At 52.8% G+C, this 27695-nt stretch overlaps 1 protein-coding gene across 4 annotated transcripts in view; it reads left to right on the forward strand.

Moving 5' to 3' along the window:
• Positions 1-26989, forward strand: part of SLC45A3 (solute carrier family 45 member 3) — a 27458-nt gene extending 469 nt beyond the window's left edge. For 2 of the 4 annotated variants that reach the window (XM_027659853.1, XM_027659854.1), the window contains 5 exons: positions 1-99; positions 17005-17420; positions 17669-18499; positions 20587-20852; positions 23414-26989. The exon at positions 1-99 is cut by the window's left edge. In XM_027659853.1, the coding sequence (XP_027515654.1) occupies positions 17273-17420; positions 17669-18499; positions 20587-20852; positions 23414-23875 (1707 nt within the window). In that variant the 5' untranslated portion in view covers positions 1-99; positions 17005-17272 and the 3' untranslated portion in view covers positions 23876-26989. Of the gene's footprint in view, positions 100-13228; positions 14515-17004; positions 17421-17668; positions 18500-20586; positions 20853-23413 lie in introns of those variants that run through there. The other 2 variants (XM_027659855.1, XM_027659856.1) reach the window with 2 other exon arrangements.
• Positions 26990-27695: the final 706 nt, after the last annotated feature.

A 27695-nucleotide genomic window follows, 5' to 3' on the forward strand; every position in this document is an offset into this window, starting at 1 on the left:
TGGAGGATCCCTGAGCGGGCTGGAGGATCCCTGAGCGGGCTGGAGGAGCCCGGGGAGCGGGATGTGACATCCAGAAATCCTGGAGACTCGCAGGGACAGGTCAGTGAATCCTCAGAATCCGAGGAAGGCAGCGCCGGGTGAAGGGAAGTTTTCTTTACACGTGGTTGGAGGCTCTTGTTTGGATTTGCTGCCAGGTTACCTGTCTCTGCCCCGCCAGCTCTAGTGGGAGCTTGAGCAGGCTGATGCTTCAACAGTGGTACCTAAATGTCATAATGTGGGCATTCCAGAGATTACTGACTTTGGCGTGATATTCCAGGGTTTGCTGACTTTGGCGTGGTTCGGGATTTTGGTGGTAAAATTCCTTAGTTGTTTATGATAAACATAAACTAGAAGACTAATTTGTCTTCTTGTGGATGGCAGCTTTAGGAGGAAGAGAAAGGCATTAGAATAAACGTAATATTTATGCTGGTGATGGCCAAACTTGGCAAAGTGTTTGGTTTTCATGCTTATGATTAAAACAGAAAACAATAAACATTGGAAGGGAAATGTATCAGGAAAAGGTTTGCTGCTCCCCCTCCCCTAGACCTGTCAGACTCCTGAGCAGCACAGGGAAAGGGCTCAGGCTCCAGCCGTGTCCCACCCTGGTGCTGTTCTGGTTCTTGCTGTGGCTCAAGCGAGCAGTGTTTGTACGTGTAACATGAGGATAACTCGAAATTTATAGAAATAGAACATGAGTAAGAACTTCAAAAGTACCCAAATGACCTGGGCACTGAAGTCATGCAGGCACTCCTGAAAAACGTGTACCAGCCTTTAAACCTTTTCTATTATTTGCCCCACCTGCAATTTTCTTTCTTTTTTTTTTTTTTTTTTTTTAATTTTTAAAAGTGTGATGCTACCTCTGGACTTTTTGGCACCATCCCTCTACCCTTCCACTCGTGGGGAGTGGCAGAGCCAGGAAAGCCAGATTGCCAGCCCTGCTCTGGGATTCCAGGCGGTGCCTAAAAAACTCTGGAACTTATTACCACCAAGGCAGGGTGGAAGCCAAGAGCTCTTGGCTTATGGGATTTTGGGGGGGGGGGGGGGAAGGAAAAGAAAAAGGATTAGAAATTTGATATGGATAATGAGAATCTGCAGAATTAATAGCAAATTAAATGAGAGCTTTACGAGGGGTATAAATCCCTGTATTTCAGGGCATAAGCAGATCTTGGGATTTAGGAGGAAACTTCTCCTTGCAGGGAGGTTTTGCTCACACACTGCTGGTGGGATATTCCCCTGCAGCCTGTTACAGGCATGGCCTGTGCAGGGATCTCTGAGTGTTGTGTCAATTAAAGTGCCTGAGCCTCCAGGTGTTTCCCAACATCAGGTTGTTTCTGGGAGGCCCAAGGCACCTGGTTTTGTGCAGAACCTGCCCAAGGATAAGAGTAACATCACCTGTGAACAGAGCAGTGGTTTCACAGGCTGTCATCCCTGTAGAAAGGTGGTAGTAGATGCCTCAATGTCCTCCAGACAAACTCCAGCAGCAGCAGCATTCCTAAGGTGTACAGTCAGATTTTTGTCAGCAGTGTCTGGATGTATCCATGTTATATCCAGGGTGGGAGAAGCTGAAATCACTGGGCTGATCACTGAGCTAAAAAATACAGCCCTTGGTCTCTTTATCTTTGCCAGAGTTCCTGGGAAATGATGTTTAGCATAAACTCTTGGTAACCTTTTCCCCAAACTGTTTATCTCGCTGGAGCACTCAAGTGGCAGGGTTGGGGTGGGGGGAAGGGGGTGCTCTTGGGGGTTTTTTTTCTCCCTGAGTTTCATATCTCTGCTCTTCAACTCCATATGGAGCTTAGAGTGATGGCTGGACTCTTGTGGCTGATGGCATTAGGGACTTAAAAATAAAAAGTCCCTTTAAAAATAAAAAGTCCCTCTTAAAAATAAAAAGAAATAACCTTAACTGCCCAGTTTTGTGCTAAAGCTGCAAGTAGAAGCTTTGCTTAAAGTCTGAACCAACAAAGCTGGTCCTGAAAGCATCAAATCCATTGTATGATGAAGTGATGGGGCAAAAGCTGCTCTTGGAACATAACTCTGTGGGTCTCCTCACATGTAAAGCCTCTTTGGAAATACCTGTGAGCAGAGTTCCTGCATCACTGAAAATCTTAACCCAGGGCCCCTCTTGTTGGACCCACGAGAAGCTCTGAGGGTTTGCAAATGACTTCTGAGGAATGTGCAAAGGCAAAGGGAGACAAAGTTTGGTGTTCTGTGAAAGCAGTGTTTATATGTGATATTTCCAATCCACTTTGGCTTCCAGGGTTTTATGTGGACAAAAAAAGCCTGGAAAGTTGTGCCTGTGGTGCTTCCCTGACTCCTCCCTTCATCAGTTCTGTGGATGGGGATGTGGCAGAGAACTTCAGGGTTTGTGTGGACACTTCTGGCAGTTGGTTTCATTCAAGCTGCCTCTGAGTCTGTCAGGTCTGGTCCCAGGCTGGAGCCAGTGCTCAGAGCCTGCTTTTAAATAACAGGAAAAAACACAGAACAGGCATTACAAAATAATATGCTGATGGTCTCTCTTTTTCTCCATGGCTTTTTCTCCTCCTCTGGCTTTACTCCCTTCAGAATTTTGCCCCACTTTTGTCACAGTGGGATCATAGGGCCTTTCAGACCAGCTCTAAGTGGTGTGAGTAAGGTGTTTGTGTTTATCTTCCACCTTTCTCTACCTTGGAGCAGTTCACCCAAGGAGTGTCTTGTTGTGGTAGCTGTTTTAGGTTTTCTTTAATGTGCACGTTGCTGCCTCTTTGTCTTGGCTGGGGCAACATCAAAGCCAAACTCTTGACCATTGGGTGAAAGTTGGGGGGGTTTGTGATGGATTCAAGGCTCAGAGGGAGCAGAAGAGATAGGAGCTGCTGGCAGTGGTCAGGGAGAGCAGGTAATGAAAGGGGTAAAGCTTTGAGCAGTGAGAGACAGGTGGGATGGAGACACTGAAACCCAGAAGAGTTTTGTCTGGTGAATCCCCTCCACTCACTTCTGTTGCAAATAATTCCATCATGTGATGGTGTGCTGTGGCTCCTGCGGGAGGTGGGGGTAGTCAGGACAGCTATTCCTCCCTAAACCCAACCCAGACAGCCAGCCTGGGAAGTCTTGTGATCCCTCAGCCGTGCAGCTGAACCCATGGTCGAGGCTGGGAGTGGAGCAAGGGAGTCATGAGAGGCTTGTGAGCAGCCTGTCAGCAACTCTCAGCACTGACTCGAGTTCTGAATGCTTAATATCAGGCACCAAAACTGTCCATGGGAGAACAGGAACCCTCAGGCTCGGCTGAGAAAGGGGTTGGAGACCCTCATCCTTGCTTGTAATAAGCAGGGGGGGATTTTAAAGCTGTCTCTGCAAGGTGGTCGAGCAATGTGTGAGCTCATGGCAGACTGTCTGTAAACATGGGCTGCACAACATAAAGCAAATCTTGCACTCTCCACAAACAAAGCAATAGGAAAATAATAAACTAAAGGATTATTTATACAACTCCATGTCCCAGTGCTTCTGTTGGTCAGGACTGATATTTATCCCTTGTAACCTGTTCTCCTTCTTGTGCTGCTGTTGCTCCTCACTGCTGGAAGAATCTGAGCCTGATCTTGTGTTTTGGAGCTGCTGATGTTTCCAACCCTCTGAGCTATCGAGTTGCTGGTTCAGAAAACAGAGCTGAGTGGAACTACAAGGGCACCATTTCATGATTGTTGTTTGTGTGCACGCTGTTCCTTGGAGGTCCTCTAATTTGTGCCCTTCCTCCTTGTTTTCATATCCTAAAATGTCAGTTCCTCTTGCAGTCCAAAAATATTTGCTTAACATTTTGCCAGCCTGCAGAAGAGGAGAAACAGACCCCCGTGAATATTGTCTGGCAAAATAAGGGACTGTAATGTAGGAATGTGGTTCCAATGGCTTCTTTGTCTCAGGGCTGGAGGCACTGGAACACACACAGCAATAAGCAGGTGCTTGATTTGCAGCTCTGAACCGATTTTCTTCCTCCTAAAAGAGAGTGCTGTTAGTCCAGATCCCAAGGACCTGGCCCTGCCTTGCATCCAGGGAAAGCTTGTTTGAGCAACACATGAAATCAGCCCTGATTTCAGAACCAGCTTCTGGTGACTTGCAGATGAATTCTCATAATTGCCAGGTTTGGAAGGCTCAGGAGGTGTAAGGATGGCCTCTGGCAAAATAATGAGGTTTATTTGAAAATAGAAACTTAAAACAACGCTGGGCACTGGGCTTGGTTTGTGAGGTGTAAAGTTTTTCCCCCTCAATCAGGGGAACAGGTTTTTTTTCCACCTTCATTTGGGTGGGAGCTGAAGTTCTCTGTGGTGGTTTGTCTCCAGGAGCTGGGACTTCAAGAAAAACACAAATCTAATGAGTGCAGTGTCTCAAATCCATGCAGGTTGTCAGCACTCAAAAGACATTAATGTTCTTGCAGAGCAGGCTGGAGCCAACTTTTGGGAATAATGTGCACATAGTTGTGGATAACATTGACATCTGGCCTCAGATTTATGGGTTGAGGCTCTGGGTGAAGTGGTGCATGCAATGAAATCCGTGGATCACACTTTCATCACCAGGTGGAGGAGTGAATCCTGCTGGGGTCTGACTCGGGGCATCAAAGAGACTGAGGTGGTGATCAGACCTCAACTCTGGTGCTATTTTGCCATCTCCTTCCAGTTGCCTGCTCCTAATCCAGGAGCAATGGGCAGAGCTGGCTCTTGGTTTCGGTTTGAAGTGTGTCTGAGTGTCTCCTCTTCATTCTCTGTGCTCTGCACAGACACCAAACCCCTCCACGCTAACTGGACCCTGTGAGTGAGATCCCTGGTGGTGATTCTGTCCCTTTTCCATCAGCAGTGCCCTGTCTGGGAATGTTGGGCTGGAGAAGCATCTACCACTGCTCCAGGGCGTTTTCCTGCTCTCTTTCCCCTCTGCCCAGGGCTGTGGTGCCACATCACTTTGGGGAGGGGGCACCCAAAGTGTTGGTCACTCACAAGACCCGAGCTGTCACTGAATGTCCTGTTAGTTCTCTCCCTGTTATCACTGTGCTACCTTGCTCTGGATTCTGTAATAAACCAATAAATTCTCCCTTCAGAGCTGTGCAAAGAGAATAAAGGATTGTTGTGGCCACAGAGAGAGAGAGAGAGAGAGAGAGAGAGAGCTTCCTTGTAGGTCTGTGGCGGGAGGCACTTCATAAATACAAAGAGATGGAGCACAAAGGGACAAGGAGATGACAGTGGCTTCCAAGGCTGTGGTACCAGGTACTGGCTCGTGGCGTGACAGGGGAGGGCTTTGTGCAGCCACTGTTGCTGTTGGACTCCAGAGGTGCGTTTGGGAATGTTTATGACAAACGATTCCTGTGTGTGAGGGGCGGTGGGAGCAGCTGGAGCAGCGCTGGAACAAAAGGCTGCTGTGCTACAGCCAAGGCCGACTGAGCAATTAATGGGCCTGGAAGGGTGGCTTTTCATGAGAATTGACTGAAGCTGGGTTTGGGAGAGTGGCTGAACGTCGTCTGGGGAGGGGTCTGACCGTGCATGTAGAGAGGAGAGCACAGGAATTAACACAGGGGGATAACTGGAGGGAGGAAAGGAAGGAAGGAAGGACGCTTCCCAGCTATTAAATCTTTTAGCCTATGGATATTGTTTCAGGGGAAATTCTTGCAACCTCAGTGCTTGAGACCCATCCATTGAGGCTGGACAAATCACTGGAGAATGTGCTGTTGGGAGCAGCCCTGCAGCAGCCCCGGGGAAGATGATTCAACAGGGCCTCTTTCAGCTTTGATTCCTGCGAACAGTCTGCGTTTGTGCTGCCCCCAGATCCTCCCATTCATCACTGTCTGTGGCCAATGCTGATAGCAGAGCAGGAGCCTTTTGGGCAAGAGCAGGGAATGCTGGCTGGCCCTGGGCTAAACCCTGCATCCAAGGCCAGTCAGCACATGCTGATGCACAGCCAGGATGGCCCAGGACAGTGCTGGGGATAAGCCCTTTCCCAGCCCTTACTGGGCAAAGCCAGCTCTGTGCCTGCCCGAGGTGCCCTGGCTGTTTGCCCAAGGCAGCCCAGAGCATGTTACAGGAATATCAGAGGTCTTTCTGCTTCATTTGTAGCTCACTGAACTTTACTCCAGTAAATAATGGCAAGAGAGAGAGAGACCTGTGTGGAGAGAAAATCCTGCCTCTCTACCTGAGTCTTCAATGCACCAACTTTCATTTATCTTTTGCTGTTACAACAGACTTTCTCTGAGACTTTTTCAGCTCCCAGACCACTTTCCTGCCCATCCTCCCTGAGAGTTGCAGTCTGTGCTCTGTACCAGCTTAAACCTGTGCCATAAAATCCCTGAGCACCCCTGTTCAGAGGGCTCTGCAAAATCCAGGCAGCTTTGAACCTGAACTCCACGCTTGGTTACTAAAAAGCTAATAATTTAGGGCTGATATTCTCTCCAGGGCTCAAAATAGAATTGAGGTTCCTGTCTGTAAGGAGACACGGGGTGGGGACTGAGTGGGGTGGCAAAAATGCATCACTCTGGTCACCTCCTGTAGAAATGGCACCTTTGAGCCTTGTTCTTTGAAAGGTGGAAAACTCCCCTTCCAGGTATTCCATGCTGCTGTATTTTGTGGGAATATTAAACCCCTGTGTGCTCTGAGTCCGTGACACATTAAACTGATAGTGAGAATGAGGAAAGGAGAAAAAAAAAAGCTTTTTAAGTTTCCCATAATGACTTTCTGGTGAAACTTATCTGCCTCAAAAAATAAAATCTGATTGCTTCTTATCTTTGCAATTATCCAGACAATTTCGGGCAGGAATAAAATCATAGAACCCCACGTTTTCAGACCCAGGCCCCGTGGCTGGTCTGTTGTGATAAGGAAAAGGCTCTCTGTGCTCCAGCAGTGATCTGAGGGCCCTCATTAACCCAGAGGAGTCGGGTGCAGGGAGAAAGGCAGAGTTTGAGCAGCTTTTGCTGCCCCAGGCACGTGAAAATTGCTGTTCTGGTGACTTTGATCCGTGGACTGTGCCCTTAGAGAACCAGGGGAAATTCCTGTTGTTCCCTGTGCACCTGTCCCTTTGGCAGAGGGGGCTGGCTGGGTGTGTTTTGGAGTTTGTGAGGCTTCTGGGTGTTTAATGGAGTGTGGTGAGGAGATGCCAGTCCTGAGCAGGTAAAACTCTGTGAGGCCCCCCTGTGTGCCAGGCATGAATCCTGCTGTGATTCCTGCAGCCCAGTGTGGAGATCCCTCTGCAGCTGAGCTCAGCTATGGGGTGTTTATTGGGACATTCAGTCCTTCTCCACATCAGAGCTGAACTGAGCCCTCCAGTGCAGTTATTTGGGAGTGTCTGTGATGGAAACATGAAGGTTCCTGGAGTTGTGGCATAAAACCACCTCCAGCCAGAGGGGCGACTGGAAGGGTGGAAGTGGAGGGTGGCTGGGATAACCACACCTTACAGCAACTCCCAGTTTGGCATTTTTAAAGAGTTTTGCTTCATTCCCTCCCCCTTTGCATGCTCCCACCGTGGGGAGTGCCCATCCCACATCCATCCCTGTGCTGGCTCCGAGTGTTCCCGGCGCTGGGCAAAGCCCAGGGTGCCCAGGAGGGGCTGATGTGACTGATGGGGGTTCTGCACTCACAGCTGCCTCTCGGGGCTGTTCCTCACGCTGCCAAAGGCTCTTTGTCTCGTTCAAAGCCATGACCTCGTTTTACAGACAGAAAACAGAGAGGGAGAAAAACCCACCAACCTGCCAGAGGAGGTCAAAGGGCTCTGCTGAGAGATATGTCAGCATCAAACTTCTGGGGCAGGGACACAAATAACTGGGATTGCAGACCAGAAAATTACCATGAAAAAATGGACTAACTACCATGTGATTACAAAAGAGCCCATTAGTTCTGTGTGTGTCCAGGACTCAAAGTGTGTCCTTTGAGGAAGAGCATGAGGTCACGCTCCCAAAACTTGAAGCAAAAGGGGCTGTGTAAGTGTGTGCCTGGTGCTCTCTGTGTGGAGATTGGGTTGCTCTCCTCCTTTTTCCTAAGGCACAAACTTCTGGTGAAAGAGGGAAGCTCAGAGTTGTCAGTGTTGGGTGATAGCAGCTCCCACTGGGCTTAAATTCGTCAGCACCCTCACTGCTGCTTTAGCAGCCTGTGGGGGTACAGTTTGGGGGAATGAACATCCCTCCAGCCCTCCCAGGGCTCAGCAGTTTGTTCCTGGGTTGCTCCTGCCTCATCCATGGGCGAGGGGCTGGATTTACAGTCTCAGGGGTCTGTGCCACCCGTGGCCTTTGCTCTGACCTCTCATACATCAGAGCTGTCCTCTCCACCCCAAGGCCAGTCCTGAGACTCTGCTGGCCCCGTGACTGTCACAGCTTTCCAGATAAAGCTGGGAATGATGAAGCTGTGGGAAAGAAGTCCTGGAGCTGCCTTGGAGCCACGGTGTGCTGGAGCAGGAGGAGCTGAAGTTGGCTGTGTCTTGCTGAGGGGTCAGATGTCCCATTACACAGCCCCTGTGCTTTAGCTGGAAACAACAAGTTCCAGTTTCACTTCCCATTTTCCCAGCCCTGTGGACAGGCAGTGCAAAGTGGACACAGTAAAGTAATAAGGGCTTCTGCCTCCTCATCTCTTCTCTGTTACAGATGGGGAAATAATTCTTCTTTCACTCATCACTAGTGATGAGAACTCAGAAGTTGTGTGTCAGTGCTTTCAGTGCTGAGGTGACCCATGTGTGTGTTCTCTGTGTGCCCTGACATCCTTCCACCAGCACTAGTTTGCTCTTCTCTTTGCCAGTTCCAGGTTGTTGGGGTAAATAAGTGCTTTATGATCTGCTTTCCCTGTTTCACTCCTGGTGATCGTTATTCCCTAAGGATTCCAGCAATGCAAACCTGTGAAATCCCATGTGCTTGCTCAGGCAGGGCTGGTGGACAGAGGACTTCGTACCTCAAAATGAGGTGGTGACGACCAGCACAAAAGCTCCTGTGCAGTTTAGGGATCTGCAGTGGAAGGAATTGCAGATTCCAGGCAGGTATTCACAGGATTTTGGTGAGTGTGCTCTGCCTTTGGCTTGGCTTTGCCTGTGGGGACACTGGTGAGGGTGCCCTGAGCCTTGGATGTTCCTGCTGCGTGTGGTGGGTGTTCTGCAGGGGTTTTGAAGGACTGTCCAGTCTCAGGGCTCTGGGGACAGTGTAGGTACATGGGGTGACAGTGCTGCAGCCTGTGGTCTGTGGCACTGCCAGACTCCAGCAGGATTCCCTGGCTGGAGAGGTTTGGATGCTCCTCCACCACTGCTGACCTTTGCAAGCCTCATCTCTGCTGAGGATGTGCTCTGGGCACAGCCAACCCATCCCAGAGCCCCAGATCCCGTCTCTGCAGGGAATGGTGAGTAACTGGGATATGCAGGTGGTGTTACTGGGCTGGCTGTGCCGCAGGATCCCGGGAATGGGGGGAGTCAGAACCACCTGTTGGAGTTTCAGCCCTGGGGAGGCCGCTGCCCTTTTTAACAGCATCCCCCTCTTTTTCCTTGCTCCTCACTTCCCGGTATTCCCTTTACAACCAGCCCATTGTGCTGTGGGCTACGGCAGCTGGGTGGAGTGTTTCAGGCTCAAGTGTAATTTCAGTGCCTTTAAAAGCCTTTGGAGGGCTCTTTTTTTTTTTTTTTTTTTTTTTCCTGAAGAGGACAGCAACGCCAACAAGGGATAATTTGATGGATTACTCTGCGGGGCTGAGGGGCTCTCCTTAATCCCCTTTGTGGGGCTGTTTGACGAGACGAGGAGCAGAAGCCCCCAGCCCCAGGCAGAGAAAAGGCAGCTCAGCAGGGTGGGTTTTACATGCTGACATATAAATACAGGCCCTGGTCATGTGGTGCCGGATATAATCTGTGCCCGTTACCACGCTGGGGAGAAGGGGGCACCTGGAGGGGGCTTTTTTTTCCCCCCCCCCCCCCTTTCCAGTTCAATTTACATTTTTATTCTTCTGCTAAAAATAATAAACGGAGAAGAAAGGCCGGGGTGGGGGAGAGGTTGATCTGGATCAAATGCCGGGCTGATGGGCACGGTATTGAAACGCCAGAAATGAGCTCCAGTGAAAAGCAGAAGCAGATCCTCTCATTTCCCCTCCCGCTCCAAAACGGGGGCTCCTCTCGTGAATAAAAGCGAGAGCTTGGGTCGTGCAGCAGCCAAACAAAGCTGTGGCTCTGATGGAGAGCCAGCCAACCTTGTCTGGAGGTCTGGAGCTGTTTGCAGCAGACCTGACGCCGGCTCAGGAAAGCGTGACCGGAGGGAGCGAGGCTGTCGGGGCGGGTGCATTGTGTGTGTTTTGGAGTTTGTGAGGCCTCTGGGTGCTTAATGGAGTGTGGTGAGGAGATGCCAGTCCTGAGCAGGTAAAAAACACTGGGAGACCACCCTGTGTGCCAGGCACAAGTCCCGTTGTGGTTCTTCCAGCCCAGTCTGGAGATCCCTCTGCAGTGGGGTGTTTATTGGGGCGCTCGGTCCTTCCCCACATCAGAGCTGAACTGAGCCCTCCAGTGCAGTTCTTCTGGAGTGTCTGTGATGGAAATAGGGCTGAGCTACAGACCAGCAAGGTGAGGGTCAGCCTGTCAGCCTTGGACCTTGCTTGCTGCAGAAATCTGGGTGCCCAGCTCTAATCTGTGCCCCATCGTTGTCCATGCTCCTCCCATGGATCTCCCAGGCAGGCTGAAGCCTGGTGCTGCTGCCTGCCAAGCACAGGGGAGTTAATGACACCCTCTGGCACCACTGTGGGCTCTGGGCTCATGTCTGTCCCTCTGAGAGCTCCGAAAATGTCAACGTGGCCTCCACTGAGTCAGTGACCCCGTTACTCAGACAGGCGGTTCCTGTTTGTAACGGGAGGAGGAGGAGAAGGACTTGCTGGAACTGGTCACTCTTTGCTGCTGTATCTTTCCTGTGGTCAAACAGTCAGGCACGGGAGCTAAGGCAGCCAAAGGCTGGGAGAAACCTCCTGGCAGGAGCAATTCCTTTGCCAGAGGAAGAAGCAGGTTGTGGGACAGGAGGTGTTGGAGTCTGGGGCTGCTCTGCTGTCTGTGTGATGTTCGTGTTGTGGGGTGAGGATAAAGCATCCCTAGAACTGTTGGCACATGGGATACCAGAGGTGTGAAGGGGAAGGGGGACAGGCCCTGGAGAGCATCCTCTCTGTGCTCTCAGTTCCCACATGGAGATGGCAGCGAGCAGGCCAGGGATCTGTCTGTGCCTCGGGACTGTGGGGAGCACAAAAGGCTCTGAGCAGCTCTGGCTTTTGGACAGCCCTGAGAGCAGGATGATCCTGCTGTGGCTGCTGCAATGAAGAGGTTGCATTGAGGCAGGAAAGAACCAATCCCCAGTTGGGACAAATTCAAGCATCTCCCTTTGAACCAAACCGTGCAGGAGTCGTAGCTGTCATTGGGAACCCCCCCTCCCCTGTAGCATCTCCCATTTGTCCTGGATTAATATACCCTGGCTGCTGGACACTGCCCTGTGGGGTGGGGGAGGGCATTTCAAATGGACTGGGGTGCCCAGGTCTGCCTTGTTGTTCTCCTCTGGGGGGATTTCCACCCACTGCTGCTCTTCCCCTAAGCCGGGCTGGTATAATGGAGCTCAAAGGAAACGCAGAGTTAATTCAGAGACTAAATAAATGCCCGTTCTCCCATCCCTGCTTTATGACCACTCCCCTCTCCCCACACTGTGAATGAGGGTCAAGGAGATTTGGGAGGGGAGGGGGAAGGGGAGAGGGTCAGGAGAGGTCAGGTGAGTTTTCCATTGCATCCCGCCCGGCCCTGCCAGAGCTATTCTCCATGGTGGATTTTACATTCAGCGGCCCTGAATGGACACTGATAGCTGTGAAAGGCTCTGGCACTGCATGAACAGCCCTTCCCTGAGCACTCCCCCTTGTGCTCTCTCCCATCCTTTCTTCCAGAAGGCTTCCAGGGAGCGGGGAATTAATAATGTTCGTAAAGAGCCCCTCGGAAGGTTGGAAATGTGATTTTGGGGTTAGGAATGGAAACCCAGTGGCTTGCAGGGCCCTCTGCCCTCCCCTCTCTCTCTGCTGCCCCTTGGGAATGGGTTTGTGCCATGGGAAGGGAAGGTGAGGATCCATCCATGTCACCTGGGAACTGCTGAACAGGAGCAGCCCCTGCCTGAGCTAAAGCTTTTCCTTTCCCAAGGCAAAGGCTTTCATGGGGCAATTTTTTTTTTCCATATAAGACAGCCCTGACAGGTCAAAAATAGTTGATAATAGAATCATCAAATGGTTTGGGTTGGAAGGGATCTTAAATATCATCTTGTTCCATCTCCTGCCACGGGCAGGGACACCTTCCACTAGCCCAGGTGGCTCCAAGCCCTGTCCAACCTGGCCTTGGACAATTCCAGGGATGGGGCAGCCACAGCTTCTCTGGGCAACCTGTGCCAGGGCCTCCCCACCCTCATCTTGGATCTAAATCTCTGTTGTCTTCTCACTGCTGGGGTTGTTTGTTGAACTACTGAGCAGGTGCATGACTGGCATAAATCAAAGCCTGCAACCGCATTTAATATAATTTCTTGTCCCTTTTTGCACCCATGTGAGAGACTGGAAGGATTATGGAGTAGCAGGATATGGATTCTTCTAGGAATAAATGAGTTTTTCTCTGCCATGTAAATACACCCAAATTTTATTTTTGGAAAATGTTCCTCCCTCAATCTTCATTCCAAGCACTAATGAGAAGGGATGACTTTTAAGATCCCAGGTTGGAAAGATTTGAGGAGATTGGGGGGAGGAGGGACTGCAAGAAGTCATTGCTTATGTGTGTCCATGGGTGCCCTGCACATTATCCACCTTCTCCAGGTGTCTTGGGGTTTGTTTCTCCTCAAAGCAGGAGATGTGATCCTGAGTTCCTGAGTGAGGGCACACAGAGGAAGTGGGAAGTGAATTTGAACTGGTAATGGTGTTGTTCCATGGCAGGGAGTCTGTTCTGTGCCTCTGCCATCACCAGGACATCCAGTCCTGTTTCCATGTGTCTGTGCTTCTCTCCCACTCACAATCCCTGGATTCTGGGGTTCTCTGGCTGCCACATCGAGCACAGGGAGATGTTTGTCAAAACTCTTTCTGTAGTGAGTGAACAGAGCAGGGGAAATGTGAGAATCCAGTCTGTGCCCCACTGCCTTTAGAGAAACAGTCTCTTGGGAAGCTGCTCTCCCTGGCTTCATCCCTGCTCCTCATCCTCACTCCCTGTGGGTGCTGCTGGGTGAGTTGCCTGCCTGCCTTCTTCCCTGTGCTCCTGAGTGCTTGGGCAGGAGAGGCCAGGGTTCCAAGGGGTGCAGTCCTTTCTGGTTTGGATCTTTTTTGCTTGCCACTGCTGTCCCCGTGGGTGACAGGGAGCCCTCTCCTGCCTTTGTCCAGCAATGCTCTGCTCTGCTCCTGCCCCCAGACCCGCCCTCCTACCTGGCTGCCAGGTGAACCAGCCTCTGGGAGTTGATCTGTTGTTTCTCTGCAGAGAAAGGAAAGGAAAAGTTTGGTTTGCAAGCTGAAAAGTAAAACAAAAACCCTGGTTTTGAAGTTGTTTAATTTTCCCTGGGGAGGGAAAGGAAGAGCAGAGCAAGAGCATAAACAGCAGCAGCTGATGTCCCCATGGCACGACAGCTCGGAGAGCAGCTGTGGGAAAGCCCCACATGTGGCTCCCTTCTGCTTCTGTGCAGGAAACCTTCCTCAGAAGGGCTCCTGTGTCCCTTTTGGAGGGCTGGCTGTTGTTCTTGCCAGGCTGCTTGGCATTGGAAGGACAAACACTGTCCCTGTTGTAGAAGTTTGGGGAAACTGAGGCCAAATGGCAAGAAGTGCCTGCTGTCAGTGTGGATCAGACACCCCACATCTGGCTGTGAAAGGTCTCCCCAAGATGCCAAATCCCACTGGGATGGACAGGGTGCTGCCAGCTCACCTGGGAGAAGGTTTTGCCTGACTCTTTCCACACCAGGGCAAAGCTACAGAGCCCCAAAGCCAAACCAGTCCTCCTGCATATTCCACGGGATAAATTGTCCTGGAAGGGATTAGATGAGTGGATTAAGGGAAGTGCCTTGCAGCTGGGACTGTTACTTAGAGCCAGACTGTTACCTGCAAAGCTGTGGGGAACATCTTACTGGCATTAGAAAGAAAATAATAATAATAATAATGCCACATCCTAAATCTCTGCTGGGTGTTGTGAAACAGCAGATCGGTGAGGGAAGGTTTTAACGTCAGGATAGGGCTTTGGGCCAAGCTCAGGTGTGAGCCCAGAGCTGGGCTTTGTGTCTGGGCAGGTTTGGGGCAGCACTGAGCGAGCTGGGGGTTCTCAGGGGTGGTGCTGGCAGGCTGTGTTTGCTCTGGGTGAGGGGCCCGGGCGCAGGAGTGGTTTGGTGCTGAGAACACACCTGTTATCAGCAGGCAGGGAGGGCCCTGAAACCAAAGCTGTGTCTGTCCCAGCTCGGTTCCACCTCTCCTTGCCTGCAAACTACTTAAGTAGCTTTTCCTGAATGCTGCAGTTCCCGGGCTGGGCGCTGCAGGGATCACCTGCCACCGTGGGGAGGAGGTGAGTCCTGGCTCTGTGAGCCTCCCAAATCTTCCTTTTCCATCCCCTGTCCTCACAGATCAGCAGTTCAGGGGATTTTCCTTGTCTGCACTGGCATTTCTTTCCAGCTGAGCCAATCCGTGTCTGTGTATTCTGTGAACAGAATTAAGAAGTAATTCATAGGTATTGGGACAAAATGCAGTTTAAACAGAGAAGTTCATCATCTGCTGCTACTGTATCTGTGACTGGGTTGCTGTTGACAACTTCTCATCTCTGGCTGGTGCTGCTTCTGGGTACACTGGGATTTATCTTCTCATTAGAGCCCTCTGAGGGTGTGGAGGGGGAAGAGAGACGGGTCTTTTCCTACCTCCTGATAAGAAATTCAGCCTTTGCCTCCAAACTGAAGTTCTCAGGCAGTGGGGATGGACAGATTCCTGCTGCCTCCTCAGTGCTTGGGATGTCACAGTGGTAAAAGGGAAGAAAATAATTTTTAATCCCTGTGTGTGTGAGAGACATCTTTTACCCGATGTTTGGGGTTTCTCTCGAGATAAATCCCCCTCTCTAAGCTCTCCAGACCCCAGACTAGAGCAGACAGTGGCCGTTACACGTCCCTTTGAGGTCTAACCCGGAGTGTTGGTGGCTCAGTTAATTTTGCCTTGTGACTCTGCTTCCTCCAGTGAGCAGCACCCAGGTTTGTGCTGCTGGAGCTGTAGGGCTGCAGCTTAAATTCCTCCCCCAGGGCTGTGAGCCAGCTGGGCACCCATCCCAGCCGAGACATCCTGTGTCTAACCCACATCTGAGCAAGGTGGTCGCTGCCCCCATCCCTTCCTTGCAGACTCAGAGCACTGAAGTGATGCTCAGCATGGCTGAGGGTTCCTTTGAAGCCATCTCTGGTGATTAAAGGAAAAAAACGGTGCTGTTCCCCCTCTGTTTGCTATTTGACCTTGGGCAAGTCTCTTAAATGTTCGCAGTTGTTAAAAGGAGGGATGTTCTGTGACAGTTGAGCGAGTGGAGGGGGAAGGTGAAGGATCCCAGAAGGAAAATAATTGGTACTTATTGCATGTAATTGGCAGCCTGACAACTCCTGAGCTCTGGAGTGGTGCCTCTCCTCTGCAGCAGCAAGAGGCAGAGTGATGCCTAAACCTCACCCCCACACTGGCAGCTTCACCCAGTCACACATACCCCACACCCCCCCCCCGTGGGTTATCTGGCTGAGGGGAAGAAAGAAAAGTCACGGAAACTGTCCCATCTGTACCTGTCTCTTAACATCTGTGCAGTGATGGGGGTCAAACACATGCTCTGTGAAGTCAGGGGTCACTAATTAGCACCCCATTGGGTGATAATGTGGACTTTGATCCCTGTCCAGTGTAGCTGTGGCAGGGCTGTGGTCCAGCTGGTTCAAGGTGTTCGCACCTCGAATTGTGGAATTGTCAAGGCTGGAGAAAACCTTTAAGATCGTCAAATCCAACCATCTCCTGCATTCTGCTCATCCCTCTGATGAGCAGCACTTCCAGCTCTGCCAGGTCTGTCCTTCTCCCTTAGGGGTGAGAAGTCAGAGCACATCAACCCTGAGAATGAGGCAACAGATTGTTTTACTCCTAAATTAGTGTTTGTGAAGGAGCTTAATGTCTTGCTAACCCGTTCTGCCTTTCCCAGAATAACCACGGGCCACCTTCCCGAGGTTGCTGTTAGCAAAGCAGCAGTTTGGTGGGCTGGGTGTTGGTAACCCTGGAGGATTCCTTTCCTTTGGGACTGACACAGTGACGGGCTCATAACAGGTTACTGAGAGGCATCTGCTGCCTCCTGCTCAGCCCCTGTCCTGGTCTGGTGGCCTCTCCCCCCTGAAGAAGCTGGAGAGAGGGAGCACGTTACAGGGCAAATAAATGACTCAGTCTAATGAGTAAGGTAATTGCCATTCACTGTTAGATGAGGCTAAAGTGGGTCAGGTTTGTTTGTGAAACTCCATGGAGGCACCATCTGTTCTCTGTGCCCCGTCTCAGGGGCTGGAGATGGGATTTGGGTGAAACTGCTTCCCTGGGAGGCTGTGGAGCAGCACAGGAGATGTCCTGGTCATTAGGCAGGGGTGTGGGTCTCTGGAGATGACCCTGTGTGGCTGCAGGGAAGTGCCTGCAGCCCTGATCCTCAGAGGGGGCCCTTAATTGATTTCACTGGGAGAGGGGACCCCAAATCCTTTGTCTCTCTGCTGCAACTGGCCAGCTCTAAGACGAGGCTGGACAGGACACTGAGAGGTCATTAGACCTCCCTTAGCCCGAAGGCAGGATTGGATTTTCCCAAACCATGTCTGCCAGGTGTGTCTCACCTGTCACAAACCCTTGGAGAGAAACCTGGCACCAGTGTGGTTTGTGTCCTTTAACCCTGCCTCTGTCCCAGATCCTCCCATCCCTGCAAGCCCGTGGGGATGGGGACTGTCCCTTTCAGTGATGAGGTTTCTGTGATACCTGGTTTCAGCCCTCAACCCTGCTGTGTCTAATAACCTCTCTCTTCTCACAGCCCACAGCATATGAGCAGCAGGGGAAGCCTGGAGTGGGATCCCTGCCTGCCCACGCCTGGACTCGACACTGCTGGGGCCACATCTGGCAATAAGAGGAAGAGGAAAAGACAGTTCAGCCACCATTCCTAAAAATGGGAAGCAGCATCTATCCAGCAACCTGGGAAGGGGAGCTCCAGGGGCATCCCTGGCAGTGCTGCCGCCGGATGGACACAGCCCTGTGCCAGTGAGGGGTCAGGGCAGTGTGGCTTGGGGGGCTGTGAGGGCAGCATGTTCTTCCAGAGCCGCAGGACCCAGCTGCTGCTGGTCAACTCGCTGACCTTCGGGCTGGAGGTGTGCCTGGCTGCAGGGATCACCTACGTGCCACCGCTGCTGCTGGAGGTGGGCGTGGAGGAGAAGTTCATGACCATGGTTTTGGGTAGGCAGCTTTTATCTCCTCTTTGAGGTGCTTGTTTGCCCTTTGAGCCTGGAGGGCAGGGGTGAATGAATACAGGCCTGGTGGTCACAGGGCTACTCTTCTATCAAGGGCAGCCTCGTGTTTGGAGGAGGGGGCTGTGAGCCACTGAAGGCTCCCAAGTTCTTGAAACATCCCAGGCTTTGTAGAGTGTGTACAAACCAGTGTCCTCCAGATCTGTCTTCTTAATACCACCTCTTTCTCTTTTCCAGGGATAGGACCAGTCCTTGGCTTGGTTTTTGTCCCTCTGATCGGATCTGCCAGCGACCACTGGCACAGCAGCTACGGCCGGAGGAGACCTTTCATCTGGATGCTTTGCCTGGGAGTCCTGCTGAGCCTCTTCGTGATCCCCCACGCCAGCAGCCTGGCCAGCCTGTTTGCCCTCAACCCTCGCCCCCTGGAGATCGCCTTCCTCATCCTGGGCATCGGGCTGCTGGATTTCTGTGGCCAGGTGTGCTTCACTCCCCTGGAGGCCCTGCTCTCCGACCTCTTCCAGGAGCCGGACAACTGCCGCCAGGCCTTCTCCATGTACGCCTTCATGATCAGCCTGGGGGGCTGCATCGGGTACCTGCTGCCAGCCATCGACTGGGGGGGCAGCTTCCTGGCCCCCTACCTGGGAGGGCAGGAGACCTGCCTCTTCAGCCTCCTCGCCGTCATCTTCCTCGGCTGCGTGCTGGCCACGCTCTTCGTGACGGAGGAGGCGGCCGCCCAGGGGGACGCTCTGGATGGCCCGGCCCCGAAGGACACGTCCCCGAAGCCCTCCCCTGCCCGCTGCTCCTGCCAGCTGTCCCGGGGCTCCTGCCTGCTGCAGGCCAGGCGGGCGCTGCAGGCCCTGAGGAACCTGTGCTCGCTGGTGCCGCGGCTGCACGGCCTCTACTGCCGCATCCCCCGCGTCATCCGCCGCCTCTTCGTGGCCGAGCTCTGCAGCTGGATGGCCCTCATGACTTTCATGCTGTTCTACACCGACTTTGTCGGGGAAGGGCTGTACCACGGCGTGCCCAGGGCCAAGCCGGGCACGGATGCCAGGCGGCACTACGATGAAGGTGAGGAGGGAACCGCCTGCTCTGAGGCTGCGGCGCCTGCTCTTCCCCTGGACAGGAGTGTTCCGTGGGAGCTCAGCTCTGCTACTAGTGCAAAAAAAAAAAAAAGTTATGGGAAACGTGACTTTCTGCAGGAAAAAAACATTGTCCCGTGGCCCCCGGAGTGTGGCACGGGGGGGCCAAATTGGGAAACACCTCCTTGTTCTCTGAGCTTCCCAGCGCAGAGTCAGATCTGGCAGGGCAGCCCTGGCCTGGGGCTGGATTGTTAAGTGGCAGAACGGTCTGGCAGGTTGTGCACTGAACAGGATGGATCCGGCTCTGCCTGCAAGCTGTGGTTGCTGCTGCCAGGTCCTTTCACTGCTCTTCCCTCCTTTTTAAACGGGTGGGAACTGTGCTCCCCATCCCTAGGAGAGCCGGGGTTGGAAAGCCAGGACGTGCTCTGTAGCAGTGAGGTGGGATTTGCTGCACCTTCCTTCCCAACTACTCTGAGATTCCCATCTCACAGCTGTATCTGGGGAGCCCTCAAGCAGCTCCCCCAGTTCTCAGCCCTGGCTCCAGTGCTTCAGTGCCGACCACAAGCCTGGAGCTGCCACGTCTCCATCCCAGGACACAGCTCCCAGCAGCACGTTACCTGCTCACTAGGATTCCTGCTGTCCCATTTTGGCTGCTGTGTTGTGCCAGAGCCTTGACTGGCTGCCTAACCCTCCTTTTCCTCTCCCTAATCCAAATCTTTTATTCTGGGAGGCACCTTCCTGGCCCTCCTCCTGCAGCTGTATATCTTGCCCTCCGCAAGCACACTGCTTCTTTGTGCTTGGGTGTCTGTTTAACTTACAGGGAGCTTAATTATTATTTAACACTTGCACCGTTTAGCTCCCAGCAGGTCAGCACTGCATTGTGCTGGCTGTCATAGAAACACGTGCTGAGTAATGATCCTTGGTCCAAAGAGTTAATGGTTTTAATTCCCTGAAATCTGATAGATCTTTGCAGAGGGTAAGGTCCGGGATTGCTACCGGATACTGCAGTGGTTTAGTGGATGTTCTATACTTTGCTTTGGCTTGAGCACAATTCCTTGTTCCTTTTGTTCTGTTGCTGGCTTTTGGCATCAGGTGAGAACAGATCCTGGTTCACGAGCAGGTGACAGATCCTGGGGCAAGAGCAGGAAGGTGCAAACAATGACTTCCAAAGACAAGAGTGGCATTTGGATTCCCCTCTGGCATTCGGATTCCCTTCAGTTAGCCCGAGTGCCCGGGAGCAGGGCTGGGATTTGTGAGGTGATGCTGCTCTGCTTCCTGCCCCAGCCACACAGTTGGCAGGCTGTTTGTGGCTGTGCCACGCTGTGTGTGGACTGTTTGGAGCTTGGAACTGAAGGAGAGGGAAGGTTTTGACAGGAAGCTGAACATGAGCCAGCAGTGTGCCCAGGTGGCCAAGAAGGCCAATGGATCCTGGTCTGGCTCAGGAACAGTGTGGCCAGCAGGTCCAAGGAAGTGATTCTGCCCCTGGACTCAGCACTGGTGAGGCCACCCCTGGAGTGCTGTGTCCAGTTCTGGGCCCTCAGCTCAGGAAGGACATTGAGGGGCTGGAGCAGGTCCAGAGAAGAGCAACGAGGCTGGGGAAGGGACTGGAGCACAAGTGCTGTGAGGAGAGGCTGAGGGAGCTGGGGCTGTTCAGCCTGGAGAAGAGGAGGCTCAGGGGAGACCTCCTCACTCTCTACAACTCCCTGACAGGAGGGGGGAGCCAGGGGGGGGTTGGTCTCTTTTCCCAGGCAATGATCAGCAAGACAAGAGGGCTCGGTCTTCAGCTGTGCCAGGGGAGGTTTAGGTTGGAGATTAGAAAGAATTTCTTTCCAGAGAGGGTGCTCAGCCATTGGAATGGGCTGCCCAGGGAAGTGGTGGATTCTCCATCCCTGGAGGTTTTTAAGCTGAGACTGGATGTGGCATCAGTGCCATGGGCTGGGAACCACAGTGGGGTTGGATCAAGGGTTGGACTTGATGATCTCAGAGGTCCCTTCCAACCCAGCTGATTCTGTGATTCTATGATTTCCCAAGGTGAAGCCCGGGCAGTGCCTCTCACCCCCCTCTGCTTGCCTGCAGGTGTGCGGATGGGCAGCTTGGGCCTCTTCCTGCAGTGCATCACCTCCATCTTCTTCTCGACAATCATGGACCGGCTGGTGAAGCAGTTTGGGACCCGGGCAGTGTACCTGGCCAGCGTGGTGTTCTTCCCCGGGGCTGCCTTTGTCATGTGCCTCTCCCACAGTGTCACCGTCGTCACCATCTCCGCGGCCCTCACGGGCTTCACCTTCTCCGCGCTCCAGATCCTGCCCTACACCCTGGCATCCCTCTACCACCACGACAAACAGGTAGGGATCTGCCTTGGCACAGCCACCTGTGGCCAGTATCCAAAGGTTTTCCACCTGTCCCCAGGCTGTGTCTTCTCTGAAGATTCATCTGAAATGGAGATGAGAGTTCAGCGTCTCCCTCCTTAGGGATCCCCTGCTCACCACAAGCATTGTCCATTTTTAAAAAGTGAGGAGTGGGTAAGATGGCAGGAATTAGCCAGGATGGATGTATGAAAAGGGGTGTTCCCTGTTCCTCTGTGTCCTGCATATTTTTAGGGAAACTGGTTCAGGTTAGCTATCCCTGTGTACATTCCTCAACCAAGTCACATCTCTGCAGTTCTACCACCCTGAGGTGCTACAAAACCCAAGAATTTTCAGCCCTTAGAGGTCCTGCTTTCCAGTTTTTGTCCAGAGCACCAAGATCACTAAAACGAAAACTGAGAGTCTTCCCATTCCCTCAGCTCCAAGAAAAATAAACCTTGTGAAACTTGTGACACCAACACAAAAGCCTGTAACCCTGTCCCACAGATGCTATCCTTGTGGAGCAGTCCTAGGAGGTTCCTGAGTTGCACACTGGATTAATAGGAGTTTCTCTAGTGCTGCAAATGCAGAATTAATTTGTGGTTTGAGAGCAGCTCTTTCATCCCAGCAGCAGTGGTTGGCTGGGCAGTGGAATAAGTAGGAGTTGTTACCACAGGCATCCAGATGTTCACATTGAACAAGTCCTCGGGACCAAACCATCCCAGTTGGCACCGGGCAGTAAGGAGGGGATGAGGGAACATTCAGCTTTGCAAAAGCTTCAGCTTGGCTGGGATCTCCCATGGATGAATTATCAGTGGAATGAAACCCAAACTCCACAGGCTGGGAATGGGAAGGCCACATGCCCCACTGTTTGCCAAAGGCTCGACAGGGAAACACTGGGAGTACAATGAGTGAGGGGCACAGCTGGGGCTGGTCTCTCTGCTGTCATCCCTGGAAGTTCCTCTTTCCTTTACCCACTCCTTTGAGCTGGAAGACCCCACAAGAAGTCCCTAAAAAGCCTTTTTCAGGAAACCCTCTGTCTTCCCCATTTCTGTTCTTTTTTTTCCCACTGTTGAAGTCTGTCAGCATTTTGGTTTGGGTTCTCACTAAGCCCATTCCTCTATGTTTAAGTAATTTTCTCTAGATGTAAATTAATTCTCCTCACTAGATATTCAGACACACCTCCCAAAACTCATATCCCTGAAGTTCTTAGCCTGGATCAATATAGAAACCAAGAAAATGAGGGACCTCCTGGTTTGGCTCACACAATGCCCTTCCTGTGCTGGGTTTGGAGCTGCTTTGAAGTTTGATGGCAATGGGAGGCCCGTGGGAGGATTTTTAGACTCCAGAAAGATAAGTGACAGCCCATATTGATGCATTTTAAGTGTGCCAAGGCTGCTGAGAGCTCTGAGATGACCTGCAGCAGAGCTGGGGTGCCCACATCCTGCACCAGTTCCCTCCTCTTGATCCATGTCCAGGTCCCTCTTGCACAAGGGAGGATAGTTCCCCTCTGAGCCTGCAGCGGGTACAGCTCTCTGATCCCAAACAGGTGCTCTTTTTTTTCTGTTTTATTTGCTTTGTTAGTTCAATCTCCATGCAGATAATGGATTGACATGTCCTTGGTTATCTGCCCTACCCCCTGCAGACCAGGGGTTGTGCATAATTGCAAATACTCTGGAGCTTGAAAGCAGCATTTTCCCTGCCTGCACATGACTGCCCATGGTTTGTTGGTGTTAACGTGGAGAGCTTTTCCATCCAAATCCTCTGTGGGAATGCTCTGGAGCCAGCCCTGCCCCAGAGATCTCACAGCTTGAGCAGAGCCAGGCAAAAAAGGGCCAGAAGAAAAAGATATTGCTTCCCCACCACCCCCCTTTTCCAGCTGGAGTGAAGAGGCTCAGGGCAGGCAGATGAAGCAACTCTTCAGCTCTGAGGTTTGTTGCAGAGCTGAGAAAAGAGCCCTTCCCTGAGTTCCCAGCACTGTGCCATCCCAGCTGGTGTCACTTTGAAGTGTCCCAGATGAGACTGGCCACTCGTCCAGGGCTCTGGGCTGATCATCTGCCCTCTGGGCTCTTGTGCAGGAAGGGTTTGGGCTCCCAGCCACCCACTCTACAAACACTCCTGTTTGCACTGGAGTGGGCTGTGTGGCTGTGTGATATTCCAGAGTGGACTCTGGCCCTTCACTCATGCCCTGCTTCAGATATGGGGTGAGCCCAGATCCCCTTGTCACCCACTGAGGAGGTGACAACCAGCACGAATTGTCCCCAGGCAGAGCCCAGGCTGGCTTTGGGCTGCAGCAGCCTACTGAGCCCCAGAGCTTCAGCACAGCAAAGGCCCCACTTGGCCAGGTTCCCCCAGTGAGTCAGGGCTGCTTTGAACCCCGTGCCAGTCGGAAAAAGCCATCCTGGCTCCTGGAGGCCACCTCATGTGGGCCAGGCTCAGGCTGGCACTCCCCACCCCAAAAACACACAAAGCCACGCTGGTTTTGTTGCCTTGCCCAAAACCCAGGGTCCCTCTGCCCCCCAACCTCGCTCCATCCTCACGTGCCTCCTTCCTCTCCGTAGGTGTTTTTGCATAAATACAAGAGCAAAGAGGAGGAAGACGCAGCTCTACTGGACAAGAAATCAGCCTTCTCTAAAGGCCTCCTCTCCAGCCAGAAGCTGCCTTACCAGAATGGCCACGCTGGGAGCCTCTTCTCCTCCTCCTCCTCCTCCCCTTCGTCCCCTCCTGCCGCCCCCAGCTCCGCTCTCTGCGTCAGCTCCTCCTGCGACGTCTCGCTCATGATGATGGTGGGGGAGCCGGACCCGGTGGCCCCTGGCAGGGGGATCTGCCTGGACCTGGCCATCCTGGACAGCGCCTTCCTGCTCTCTCAGGTCGTGCCCTCCCTCTTCATGGGCTCCATCGTGCAGTTCACGCAGTCGGTCACCGCCTACATGGTGTCGGCCGCCGGCTTCGGCCTGGTCGCCATTTACTTCGCCACCAAAGTCGTCTTTGACAAGAGCGACATGGCCAAGTACTCTGTGTGATGTGGGGGGCACATGGGGGGCCCTGCACGTGGTGAGATGAGGGGTGTGTGTGCCCACACGGCCACTCGTGGGGAGCCTCGTGTGGCACCCGCCGTCCCCGAGCTGTCGCTGCGGCCCCGGGGGTGGTTCTGGGGCCGGGGGCAGGATGGGGCTAATCTCAGGTGTAAATATGAGCCATCAGGGCATTGTGCTTGGGGCCAGCAGTGCTTTCCAGAGGTGCCTTTATCAAAAGGGAGCACGGCACAGGCAGCACCAAAGGGGTTGTGGCAGGGAGAGGAAGGAACTGGACTTTCCCTCTAATAACGGGTCGTGTCTGTGAGCAGGGTTGTGTCTGTGAGCAGGAGCAGCAGTTGGGTCCAAGGAGGGGATAAATCATTGCCCCTCCTGTTCTCAGCTCACAGCTGTATCCTTCTCCCCCTGCTTGTTGTAGTTTTACCCAACTTCTTGAGCAATACTTGGGCAAATGGGACAGTGGGAGGAGATTTCCTTGGGAAAAAAAACCCAAACAAATAGGTGGTGAAGGTTTGGCCACGGAGCCAAGGGGGTGCACTTGGGTGCACAAACACTTCTGTCCTTCCCCACCTCAGCTCTGGCTGGGGGAAACCACCCAGGAGAAAAGTCACCATGTCTTGTTTTGGAAAAACAAGTAACGTTCCACTAGGACCAGTTCCAAAAGGTGACTTTACCTTTTACCTATGTACCAGGTTGCATCAGATACAAAGGACTTCTGAGCTTTTTTTTTTTTTAATGATTGTTTTTAGCTTTCTTCACACAGTTCTCAGCAACTCTGACCTCTCACCCCTCCCCTCAGTGCCCGGACCTGCCTCCTGCTCTCTCCCCTAACAGCTCCAGCCTGTTGTGCCTCTTCCACACCTGGCCCCTAAAAGATGCTGCTTTACACAAGGGAAATATTCTCAGAGGGTTTTCAGTCCTGTGACAGTGAAGTAGAACAGGAAGAGCTCTCCTGCAAGGCTACCTGGGAACAGGTGTGCCAGGCTTGGAGATGCTGAAGGAATGAGGAGCTGAACTCAGGAGTGGTCTCTGCTGCAGTGGGTATGTGGAGCTGTCACTGCCTGTGGCTGTTTGGGTTTTCCTAAAAACTATTTTATTTCCAGACAGGACTCCAGATTCTTCTGAGGCAGAGCAAAAACCCAGTTACCTGCTAGAGTAAGGCAAAGCACCTTGTGCTGGGACCAAATCCTCCTGGGTTTTCCAGCCTGTTTGGCTCTCAGCTCTGAGGAATCTCCCACTGGCAGCAGAGTGGCTGCAGCTGTGAGTCCTTCTGGCCAGTCCCATTCCCCCATCCGAGCGGAGCAGCTGGAATAATTCTGCTGATGGCAGATTTCTACCACTCAAGGACTACCCACACATCAAGCAGGAGGAGAGGTCCTGGCCCTCAGTCAGCGCTTGGGCTTTGGAATGATCCAAACTCTGCCACAGCACGGAGAGGGGAGGCTGAGCTGGTCCTGCCAGCGCACAAAAAGTCCTTGACTTTGGCTGGGCCAGACAAGCTGTTTGTGAGTAATTTTCTGTGGAGGTGTGTGGGCAGCGAGATGCACTTGTGAGGTTGGGCTGAAGGGCAAAATGTTGCTATTTTGGCAGAGCCTTGTCAGCCTGTTCCTTGGCACAGAGGGCTGGGTGACTCCCCTGCTGTCTGAGACGGGCCCTCAGAGGGGCTGCTCAGCTCTTTAAAAGCTTCTTTCCCGTCAGGGGTCACTGTTTTTGTTTTACTCCTTCTCAAATTATATGCCTGCCAGCCTCCCTTTCCCACAACAAGGTTTGTGTGCTGAAATGCAGCTGTTTTGGGGATGGATTTGGCAGTTGCTTAACCACTTACGGAAACAGTTTTGGGTCTGTACTTCCCACCCTGGGCTCTGGCCACTGCAGGCTGGAGCAGGAAAGGCTTTGGGGCAAAATGTTGCTGCCAAAGCTGGGGTGTTTCTTGGATGAACGATTTTTCAAGCAGGTGTGCTGAAGAATCCTTTATTTTTATTTTTTTCCTAGGTAAAATGTGGGGAACCTTCACACGTGGAGGGTGTTGGGATGGTCAAGTGCTTTTGATAATTGAGCCATTTGTTTAAGTGCCTAAAGTGCTTGCACACCAAGCTTGAGGTGCAAGGGTTTGGTGATAAGGGCCCTAAATGCTTTATTACAGACACCCAAGTGATAAAGCAGAGGGTTACAGGGGCAGACAGCTGGGTTTTAGACAAGAGATCAGGGTGAGAGAGCAGGAGGAAGAGGGTGTTCAGGGAAAATAGGATGTTGTAGCTATGGGAGGGACTGGTGTGGGGCACTGGCTGCAACTGGGCTGCCCTGTGGTGGGTGGGAGCCCCTCGTTGTGGCCTCACACTGTCCATAAAACCCTTCAAACCCCTTCATCCTTGTAATTTGTGCCAGCACAACCCCGGCCACGTCCAAGAGCTGGCTGGGTAGGCTGAGCTCAGGTTTGAGCTGGGCTCTGCCAGTTGCCTTCCCAAAGCCTGGGGGGGACGTGTCTGTCACCACAACAGCCCTGTCCATGTGCTGTGGGTCCATGTGCTTGAACCTCCCTGGTTCAAGGAGGCATTTTTCCCAAAATTCCTTTATTTATAAGATTGGCCTTTCTGGCTTCTGCCAGGAGCAGCTTCTCTGTGAGGATCACGTGTGGCCCACAAAGGGTGTTCTAGTGAAGGTAAGAGCATCCCTTGCCTGCTGTTACTGGTGTTGCCTGTGAGAACACAGGGTTCCCGTGCTGTGGGACCACAGGTTTGGGTACAAACTCCTTGGAGGTGGAGACGTGGAACTTTCCTCTCCCAGCTCGTGGGTGCACTGCCGTGTTCCTCTCACAGGCTAATCCTGCCTCACCCTTTGTGCCATGGGGGATTTTGAGTGTGGACACGGGGAGGAGGGAGAGTGTTCCCGTGAGCCTGTTGTGAATCTCTAGGTTAGGGAAGGATGGATGGATGGATGCTGGTTTTCCTGTCGGGATCATCCCCTGTCCGTGAGACGTCCGTGTTTTATTTATTCGGTAGAGTAAATATTTTGTATACGACGCGAGAGGAAGGCTTTTATTACAAATTTCTATGAGAAAGGAGGAAATAAAAAGGCGTTTAAAGGGGCCGATGGTGTGTTTGTTGCGGCCACTGGGGGGCGCCACCAGCGCGGCGGCGAGGGGCGGGATCGGGGGCGTGGTCAGTGTTTTGGGGCGTGGTTAGTGTTGGGGGCGTGGTTAGTGTTTGGGGGCGTGGTTAGTGTTTGGGGGCGTGGTTAGTGCTTGGGGGCGTGGTCGGTGGTGAAGGGGCGTGATCGGTTGTGAAGGGGCGGGGATAACAATTAAGGGGCGTGGCTAGAGATGGAGGGGCGGGGTTAGGGGTTGGGTTTGTGATTGAGGGGCGGGGCTAAAGGAGGGGCCAGTGACGGGTTGGGAGATGGGCGGGGCCGGTCTTTGGGAGGCGTGGTCATGAACACATGAATGAGGATATGGGCGTGGCTATAGAACAAGGGGCGGAGTCATTGATGGGGTGGGAAAATGGGCGTGGCTACGGACAGGGGGCGTGGCCAGTGCTGCTGAGGGGCGGGGTCTGAGCTGTGGGCGTGGCCGTCCAGAAGGTGCGGCTGGGATGCGGCTCTGGGATGGGCTGAAGGGCTGGGATTTGGGGTCCGGGGAGGGGCTCCGAGCGCCGCCGGGGGTTCCCGGGGAAGGGACGGGCTCTCCCGCACCTCCACCCCCCCGCACAGCCTCCCGCTGTTCCTGGTGAACATCCCGCTCTCCCCGCCAGGTGCTGTGCAAACCCCGCGCGGGAGTTTCTCCCTCTTGTTATCCCCGGGGATTTTTTGTGTT

Source organism: Corapipo altera, unplaced genomic scaffold, assembly GCF_003945725.1.
Source record: "Corapipo altera isolate COAL_440 unplaced genomic scaffold, ASM394572v1 77b, whole genome shotgun sequence".
NCBI classification, from domain to species: domain Eukaryota; kingdom Metazoa; phylum Chordata; class Aves; order Passeriformes; family Pipridae; genus Corapipo; species Corapipo altera.